This window comes from Lathyrus oleraceus, unplaced genomic scaffold (assembly GCF_024323335.1).
Source record: "Lathyrus oleraceus cultivar Zhongwan6 unplaced genomic scaffold, CAAS_Psat_ZW6_1.0 chrUn0357, whole genome shotgun sequence".
Classification (NCBI taxonomy): domain Eukaryota; kingdom Viridiplantae; phylum Streptophyta; class Magnoliopsida; order Fabales; family Fabaceae; genus Lathyrus; species Lathyrus oleraceus.
The window spans coordinates 27,288-36,621 of NW_026112748.1; the positions used below are offsets into that span (position 1 = coordinate 27,288).

Below are 9,334 nucleotides of genomic sequence, written 5' to 3' on the forward strand. Positions count from 1 at the left end.
ATATAAGAATCCTATTTTGTATTCCAGAGCAAAACACATTGAAATTAAACAATATTTTATAGAGGATTATGTTCATAAGGGGTATTATAAATTTGAAATTTATAGATACGAACCATTAATGTGATTATATATTCATAAAACCCCTAGCTAAAATATACTCATTTTTATTCTAAAAATTTTGAAAAGGAAACTTTGTCAAGAATAAAATAAAAATTTAAATGTGCATGGATTATGTAGAGTCAAAATTTGATTCAGAGATAATTTGACTTTGACCCAATTAGTCCTCTGAATTTAGAAGGTTCTCTTAATCAGAAGGTCCTGAATAAGAATTTCTCTACAAAAATTTGTCTTCTAAACTCTGGATTTTTGAAATTAATGATCGAAAATGAAGGTCTTGGTTCGAGGATAAAAAGTTGTGAATAAATATTATCTCCTAACTATACATTAAGAATGTGATCCAAAAAAAGCGAATTGACATGAACATTAATGTCGAGATCTTCTTTGTTTCTGCATTATATTTCGTGACATTTTACTTTGTTAGTGTAACATCTTCAACATGTTGAACCAATTTATTTCCTTTCTAATTTGCATGGGAATTACATGAAAGTCCACTAGTATGATATCTCTCTCTTATTTATTGCTTCAATAATGAGCTTTTGTTTCTGTTTGACCATGAGTAACTCGCCATAAAGAGCCTCTTCATTGCTAGCCTCATTAACCATCTTATTGACATTATTATTATTTTTTGTTGATATTTCCTGCATGCTGACAAGACAAACTCTCGTTAAATATCACTTGAGAAGGAATCAACAAATCTCTTACAATCTCAGCCTAGATGTCAATAACATACACCATTGGTGTATATCCTATGTATACCTTCATATTCTACTTATACTAATGACATATTTATTCAAATTATATTCAATACACACCAACGTAAATCTTCTACGCATGACATCAAGCTTTCAACTTATCGTGAATCTCTTTCATAGTGTGGAAGTCAAGACTCTTATAAAAAAGTTTGACAACCATAGCATATTTCCAAAGAGTACATATGTTATTAATAACTAAATTCTCTATATGCACCATAGGTCTAGCCAGGTTATATTGGTCGAGGAGCAACAATTTATTGTAGACCAATCATCATGTTAAGAAAAGAAATAGAAGAATGAGATAGATGGTTCATGTTGTTTCTTCAGGGTATCGTCATTTGTATTCATAAATTCAAATAGAATTATCAAACCATAGACGAAATGTATACGAGATAAATATGTTGCTCAATTGATTATTTTGAATAGAAGTTAATTGAATTTAAAAGTAATTTATATTTATATAAGAGTGCGTTGAGTTGATTAGTATACAAACATAGGTTTGTAATTTTGGAGATTGTAAATAAAAAAATGTCATTCTCTTATTTATATATTTTTATGAAAAAGAGTTGACAAATAAATTTGAAAATAAAACTACATTTGATGAAAAAAATTATAAATGTTTGAGTTAATTATTTTTACTCTTTTCTACAATTAGAATAAATTTCCTTTGAGTTTAATAGAATAAAAAATGTTTTTTTTACAAGAATTATGTTATTTAGGAGAAACAATAATATTAAGGTTTAACGTATTTTTTCCTCTCGGTTTTATTTTCGTCCTTTAGCTTTTGGTTATTTCAATTAAATTTTGAGAAAGAAAACGTTAAATTGTGCGTATGTGGCAATCTAGTTAGTATAGTGTAATTTGACATGACTTTTATGTTTACTTTTAAGTTATTATTATTTGAAAAACAACAAAAGAGAAAAATTAGTGAGCCCTAGTAACCTTCATTTGCTGCAAATATTGAACCACAAACATGAACAAAGAGAAGACAATGAAGTGTGTGAAACCCTAGATTTTCAAAAGACAAACATGGACGAAGAGAACACAAACGAAGAAAAGATGAACAAAGACGAACGAATATTCATCTCCATTCTTCAAAAGGTATGAAAATATGAACTTGTTAATACTGTGACATTTTTAGATTTTGCATCATCGTTTCACTTATTCTTTCTACATTCTTTGCATTGAATAGGTAATTAATGAGAGTTTTGAGTGTATTTTACATCATGAGTTGAATTTACCAAGTTTATGAAATTAGGTTATAATGGGTTAGAGTGTGTTTAACAATGTAACCCCGATTTTTGGATTTACTTTGAAGTGTTGGATGGTTTAAAAAATTAAGGATACCCAACTATGGAGAGCTTGTGGTATTATGATGCAATGAACATTAGTGAGATGATTCTATTAAAATATGATTTATGAACCAGTAAGATGAAAAACATTGCACTGATCAATGTGAATATGCATTTGTACGTTATCCATCCACTATCATAACCTGAAATAATTTAAGAATTTCCATTTTCCCTATAATACAATGTTGTAGGGCTGAATGACTAAGAAGAAGAAAAATATGATGCATAGTCCAATGTAGTGGAGTTGGATGAAGATGTCAACTATGAGGGAGGGAATAATGTGAAAAATGACAACATTGAGGGAGGGAAATAACGTCGAAAAGGACAACTTTGAGGGAAGTACCATTGCATCGGGTGAAGAAAATGTTGAAAAAGACATGTTGGAGGGAGAAACCATTGCATTGGATGAAGAAAATTTTAAAGACAAGTTGGAGGAATGGGATAATGTTGAAAAAGACAAGTTATATGAAGGGGTAACTACAATGGATGAGGAAAATATTTAAAAGGACAGTAGGATGAAGAATTTAATGAGGGAACTGATGTAGTATAAGACATTAATGAGGCAGGGACCATTGATGTAATATATGCGAGACTACATTACAACGGTGATACTAGTAGATGTGTGACTATATTGCAACACTAAAACAAATGTAGGACTATATTTCAACACTAAAATAGGCGTAGGACTAGATTGCAACAATGAAATAGACGTGGGACTAGATTTCAACCAAGTAATAAATGGTGCTAGTAAAGATAGTGCTTTGGAAGTAAACTTTGAAGATTCAGAGGATGATATTGGTGTTTCTAAAGATATTATAATTGATCATGAAGAATCATTAGAAAAAGAAAAAGGGGATGAGTAAGGGAAAAAGAAATGGAAAGGGAAAGGAAAAAGGAAAGGGAAAGGCAAGGTTGGAAGACCATATAAACAAATAAGGCAGATTGAATATAGTGCTAAAAGGAATTTAAATGATGATGTGAGTGAAGATGACGAGGCAAATGTAAACTATAAATGATTGAGTGACATTGAAGAATATAACATGGTAAGTTACCTAATGATTATGATAATGAACCCACATTTTCATAGGGTGTATATATATTTTAAAGGATGCAAAGATAGTTTCTTCAAGTACAAGCCCATTATAGGGTTGGATGGGTGTTTCTTAAAGGTTTATTATGACAAACAAATACTATAAGATATTATAAGGGATCTAAATAACTAAATATTGCTAATAGCATTTGTTGTTGTAGAGGGTGAAACAAAATATTCATGGAACTGGTTTTAAAATTGTTGACAAATGATTTAGGAGGTATCAGGTTATGCAAGAATTATACATTCATCAGTGATAAAAAGGGTACTAATTTTCTATTTTCTATTACTAATACAATTTAATTTGGTATTGATTGTGTGTTAATGAATTATAGGTATTGTTTCTAGCACTTGAAGAGTTTCTCTCATATATGGACCAAACGTTTTATGTTAGGTAGTTTCTCTCATATAAGGACCATCACTTGATATTTTGATATCTATCTATCTATCTATCTAACTATCTATCTCTCTCTCTCTCTCTGTATCTCTCTCTCTCTCTCTATCTATCTATATATATATATATATATATATATATATATATATATATATATATATATATATATATATATATATATATATATATATATATATATATATAGTGTTTTAATCTGGTATTGATGGGTAGACATTTATGCATTAAATTCAGGAAGAGGTTTCCAGAAATTAAACTAAAAGAATTGACGCAGATGATTGCAACTATAAGTTATGTCAATACTTTGGAAAAAAGCATGCTTGAAATAAAGGCACTTAATTAAGAGGCATTCATACACCTAATAAAAATTATACATAGATTTTGGAGCAAATATAGGTTTACACTAAGTCAAAGATGTGATACTTTAGTGAACAATATGTCAGATGCATTTAATTTAGTCTTTGTAACTGATAGGGCTAAGTCCATTGTCATCATGCTTAGAGAAATAATTGTTTATCTTATGTTGAGGTGAGAGTCAAATAGCCAGAACTTATATTGAGATGAGAGTCAAATAGCCAGAAGATTGCCAAGTACGAAGGTAATATTCTACTAAATATAAGAAAAAAGATTGAAAATGAATAAAAAAACAATTGAATTGTGAGGTAAATGAATTGTATTTTGATCTGTTTTGTTTTGAATTATGTATTATGTTTTTTAAAATGTGGATTCTTCATGTGTTATAGGTGTTTTGACATGATTGCCTTTCTTTCATGTAATTTTATGCATGAAGAATCAAAATTTGGATATAAAAGATTTTGTGTCTGACTTCTAAATCGGACATCACCGGTTGAACCTGCACCACCAAATCAAACAACACCCACTAAACCTACATCTTATCAACACAAACACTTTAAAAAAAACACTTCAAAAGAACACAAAAACTTATTTTGAGTCAACCTTAACAGTTATAATCTCTTTACTATCATTTTGTAATCCTATGCCATTTTGGTTTAGTCTATTTGATGATATGAATGAAAGTCTATTTGTTTGCCATTATGGTTTGAAACTTACTTCTATCATTAACACAAGTAGTTTAAACCAACAAAGCCTAACCCATTATTGTCATTAACACACAGTTGAAACTTGCTTAGGCATAAATGAAGCCATTCTATTATTATAGTAGAAGGCATTTTACATATTTAATAACACAATTTATTTACAATAGTGATGTTATTTTGCTATTATAAGGGAAGGTATTTTAGTAGGTTGAACAAAATAATTTTCTTAAAATTTACTTACAATAATGATGTCAATTTTGAGAGACTAAATAATAATATTATTAAATAAGAGATTAAAAAATAAAACATTAAATTAAGTAAATAGAGCCGGAGACGAATAAAACGTAATATTAAATATGAAGTATGTATGACAACTAAATTGTAAGACTTATTTTCAACAATAAAAGTTCTTATTTCAAATGTAGCATTAACTGACCGTATCATACAAGAGCTAATACCATTTCATCAACAAAAGAAATTAAGAAAAAGGTGTTACAATACGAAACATTTATACAAATTTTTTAATCTACTAAAATAAAATTATCATATTTAAGTAGAATGTATACTATCTTTGATCCTATTTATAAATTATTTTTTTACTTAAATACATTGAAATCATAACTAACATAATGTAATGAATAATATATACACCAGAGGGAGTAATATCATATTCCAAATCAGTAGTGATTGAGTGTAGTCAAAACCCATCATTCTTGAACACAACACATAACCGTTTCTTTTAAAGCATCATCATCAACATTCAACCTAACATTCATTATCGCTCATGAAATGTCACTCTTCAAGTTAGATTAATTCTTCACCACCATGATTAGTTATTATTTTATTTTCTAAAATTTAAATGTCAAAAAAGGAAGAAGAAAAAAAGATGGCCACGTCATCAAAAATCGCTTTTATATACGACCACAACTTCTTCAACAAGCTAGAATCAGAAACTCAAACTCTAAGTAAGAAAAAATGGATGTAGAGAAAGTGTTCCACATGACTGGAGGAATTGGCAAAACAAGCTATGCCAAAAACTCCTCACTTCAGGTTCATTACTTTAATTTCTATCAATCTTAAATTTTCATGACAAATTCATTATCTTAATTAGTACTTTTACAATAGCGTCAGGGTAGTTATTATTGTATATTTTTGACAGAAAAAAGTATCAGATAAGGTGAAACACATTCTGATAGAAGCAGTTGAGGATCTTTACATTGAAACAACTCCAAAGAGTATAGGCATTGCTGATTTGGGTTGTTCTTCTGGACCAAACACTCTCTCAATCATCAAAGACATCTTCCAAACAATTCAATCAACAAGTCACAAAATCAGGCACCACTCTACTGAATTCCGAGTCTACTTTAACGATCTTCCAACTAACGATTTCAATTCAATCTTCAAAGCTTTGCCTGAGTTTCAAAAGTTGCTTAATCAAGATAGGAAAAACGAGTTTCCGTCCATTTTCATGGGAGGTTACCCTGGTTCATTTTATGGAAGATTGTTCCCTAATTGTTACTTGCACTTTGTTCATTCTTCCCATTGCTTACACTGGCTCTCAAGGGTAATAAATAACATTCATTCAAGTCTCGTTTCGATAGTTTATGCCACCGATTTTTCACAACTGTGTTTCATGCTTTCTTGTTAATGTTATTTAGGTTCCTCCGGGAATCTATGATGAGGAGAAAAAGTCTTTGAACAAAGGTTGTGTTTACATTTGCGATAAAAGTCCTCAACTGGTTTCTGAAGCGTATTATCAGCAGTTTCAGGAAGATTTTTCGTTGTTCCTTGAATCAAGGTCTGAAGAATTAGTTGTCGGTGGAAAAATGGTGTTGACGTTTTTAGGAAGAAAGGGACCTCAACATGTTGACAGAGGCAATTCATTCCTCTGGGAGATTCTTACTCGTGCATTTACTATTCTAGTCTCACAGGTACATTGTTTCATCTCATATATCACAATTATAATTCTATTTTTGAAAAATTCTTAATTATGATAAAGTTTTTTTAAGGTGATTGTTTTAATAATTAATAAAAACACACACAAAAGCTACAAATACAATGATTCGAAATTTGATGACTACGATATAATTAATACTCTTCTGTTTCATAATAGGTGATTCATTTATAATAAAATAATGTCTCAAAATATAACATTTATTTCAATTTATAATTTTTCAATTCTATCTTTTAATCACTACTACTTTTATTACTCTCAGATAATGGATACTTTAATAAAAATATTATTTTCTTTCTTACATTATTACACTTTTTTAATAATGAATAAAAACACACACAAAAGCTATAAATACAACGATTTGAAAATTGATGACTACGATATAATTAATATTCTTCTGTCTCATAATAGGTGATTCATTTATAATAAAATAATGTCTCAAAATATAACATTTATTTCAATTTATAATTTTCCAATTCTATCTTTTAATCACTACTACTTTTATCACCCTCAACTAATGGATACTTTAATAAAAATATCATTTTTTTTTTATTATTACACTTTTTTAATTTATGTGAAATGATCAACGGAATGATTCATTATGAGATGGGGAGAATAATATTTGTCAATTGTATTAAAATTTGTAGACTAATTAAAATAAAGTTAATAATTGATTAAAATATGTTTAAAAATATTGAAAATTTAAACTATTTAATAAATAATTATATATAATATCCACAAATCTTAACTAAATTGAAAAGAAAATGATATTGTTACCGTCATTCCAAAATTTAAATTATATAATATTTAGGATTTTGTGTACTAGAAATTTTTTAAAGGAATGTTGATGCAAAATTAGTGTCTATCATTAAGATTTTGAGTAAATCTAGTAGTAACATTCAATGGTCTCTGGTCCCTCTAAGCCCAACTTGGACGACTTAGAGTTTTGTCACTTTCCTTCAATCATTAACTGATTGCAAATTTTTTGGGGTCAAGAATTGATTGCAATTTCTATCACCCTAGATGAAAGTAACATCCTACCGATTCAAAGTTAGTAGTTTGAAATGAAACAGGCTATTTTGCTAGGATTTTGATTCATGAACATTAATCATTAAGTTGTAGCTTTTCAACATAGGCTCTCGAGTTTATTTTAAAAGGAGAATTGTAGGGTGCACCATTCCTCCACTATGGATAACAACACTACCATACAAATTGCATTTTACTAGTTACTTGTGGATGTTGCACGTTGTATTAACTAGAGAATATAATTAACAAATAATTAATATTATATTGATGATTAGAAATGATATTTATTTTAGAGGAAAACACATTATTATTATTTTTTCAAACTTAAATATTACTGATTTGGCTTTATGTGTTAAAGGGGGAAATAGAAGAGGAGGAACTTGATTCATATGATGTGCATTTCTATGCACCATCAAGAGAAGAATTAGAAGATGAAATAAGGAAAGAAGGGTCATTGGAAATGGAGAAGTTGGAAATGTTTGAGATAGACAAGGAGCAAGGGAGGGAGAGTCATGGTACAGAGTTTGCAAAAGCAGTTAGAGCTGTCCAAGAATCAATTATCTCTAATCACTTTGGAGAAAGGATTTTGGACAATTTGTTTGAGATTTTTGCAACATTGGTGGATGAAGAGTTTGCAAAGGAGGATATTAAACCAATCACTTTTGTTCTTGTTCTTCGAAAAGTATGAATGGTGTAAAAAACATTATGGTATATTTTTGTTGGAATTGATGGGATGATTTTAAATTTTATGCACTAAGTGTATATTTCTTCCTCTAATTAGTCAAATATGTATAAGTGTCTTTCCTTCTTGTATGCACACTTGCAGTGGAGTTAGGAAGGACTTAGAAATTTGTATCTTTTCACTTTAAAGTAGTAATATATATTAGACATAACTACAAGTTTTGAAATTGCTCAAACCCATCAAAAATCGTCTCAACTTTAGTGGTAAAACTATGCTACACCGATATTTAAAGTTGTTGGAGGAGGATGGGGATGTTTATATTTGTCCCTGTATAATTAAGCCCATGCAAAAACAAAATCATAAAGGCCCCATAGTAAAAGAAGGGGCGTGGATAGTTGAAACTGAGGTGACAAGAGCTAAGGGAGTGATCAAGGCTCCAAAGAAGCTTGAAGACTACTTCATCCATTTGGAGGCTAGTGAGGTGATCCTGGAAATGTGGGAGTTGCAAGAGAAAAGCCGGATTCTGTTAGTTATTGGAGGTAGATGAGAATAATTCAGTTGTGATTAGTAGTGTATGAATCCATTATAAATTCTATTGTATACACCATTCGAGGATTATCAATGAAATTATCATTCTTGTATCTTAACTTCTATGAGGTTACTTTAACCTTATAATTCATAGATCACAAAACTCATCATTTGATTGGTGCTCTCATTGAGAGAAGCTTCTCCCGAAATATTCAAATGGCGGGTGGCACACGTAACAACAATGACAAACTGGATGACTTAACTCCGGTGTTTGCTCAATTCTAGAAGACCTTCAACTCAAAGATGGATGCGATCACTAACCATGTTGAATCTCTGGAGTTGCGTTCACTGGAAGTTAGA

The 9,334-nt window shown here is 29.7% G+C and overlaps 1 protein-coding gene across 1 annotated transcript; it reads left to right on the forward strand.

Annotated features, from left to right (window-relative positions):
- Positions 1-5,453: 5,453 nt before the first annotated feature.
- LOC127113911 (probable methyltransferase TCM_000336) lies at positions 5,454-9,087 on the forward strand. The gene is made up of 4 exons (XM_051046509.1): positions 5,454-5,834; positions 5,944-6,348; positions 6,443-6,715; positions 8,123-9,087. Exons 1-4 carry the CDS (start codon positions 5,760-5,762, stop codon positions 8,450-8,452), a joined length of 1,083 nt encoding a protein of 360 aa, XP_050902466.1. The 5' UTR covers positions 5,454-5,759; the 3' UTR covers positions 8,453-9,087.
- Positions 9,088-9,334: the final 247 nt, after the last annotated feature.

Excerpts from the sequence above, each read along its gene's own strand:
- LOC127113911 (XM_051046509.1), top strand. The coding sequence starts at position 5,760 with ATGGATGTAGAGAAAGTGTTCCACATGACTGGAGGAATTGGCAAAACA. Across the intron at positions 6,349-6,442 it reads GCTTACACTGGCTCTCAAGG|GTTCCTCCGGGAATCTATGA; the intron begins GTAATAAATAAC and ends AATGTTATTTAG. Across the intron at positions 6,716-8,122 it reads TTACTATTCTAGTCTCACAG|GGGGAAATAGAAGAGGAGGA; the intron begins GTACATTGTTTC and ends TATGTGTTAAAG.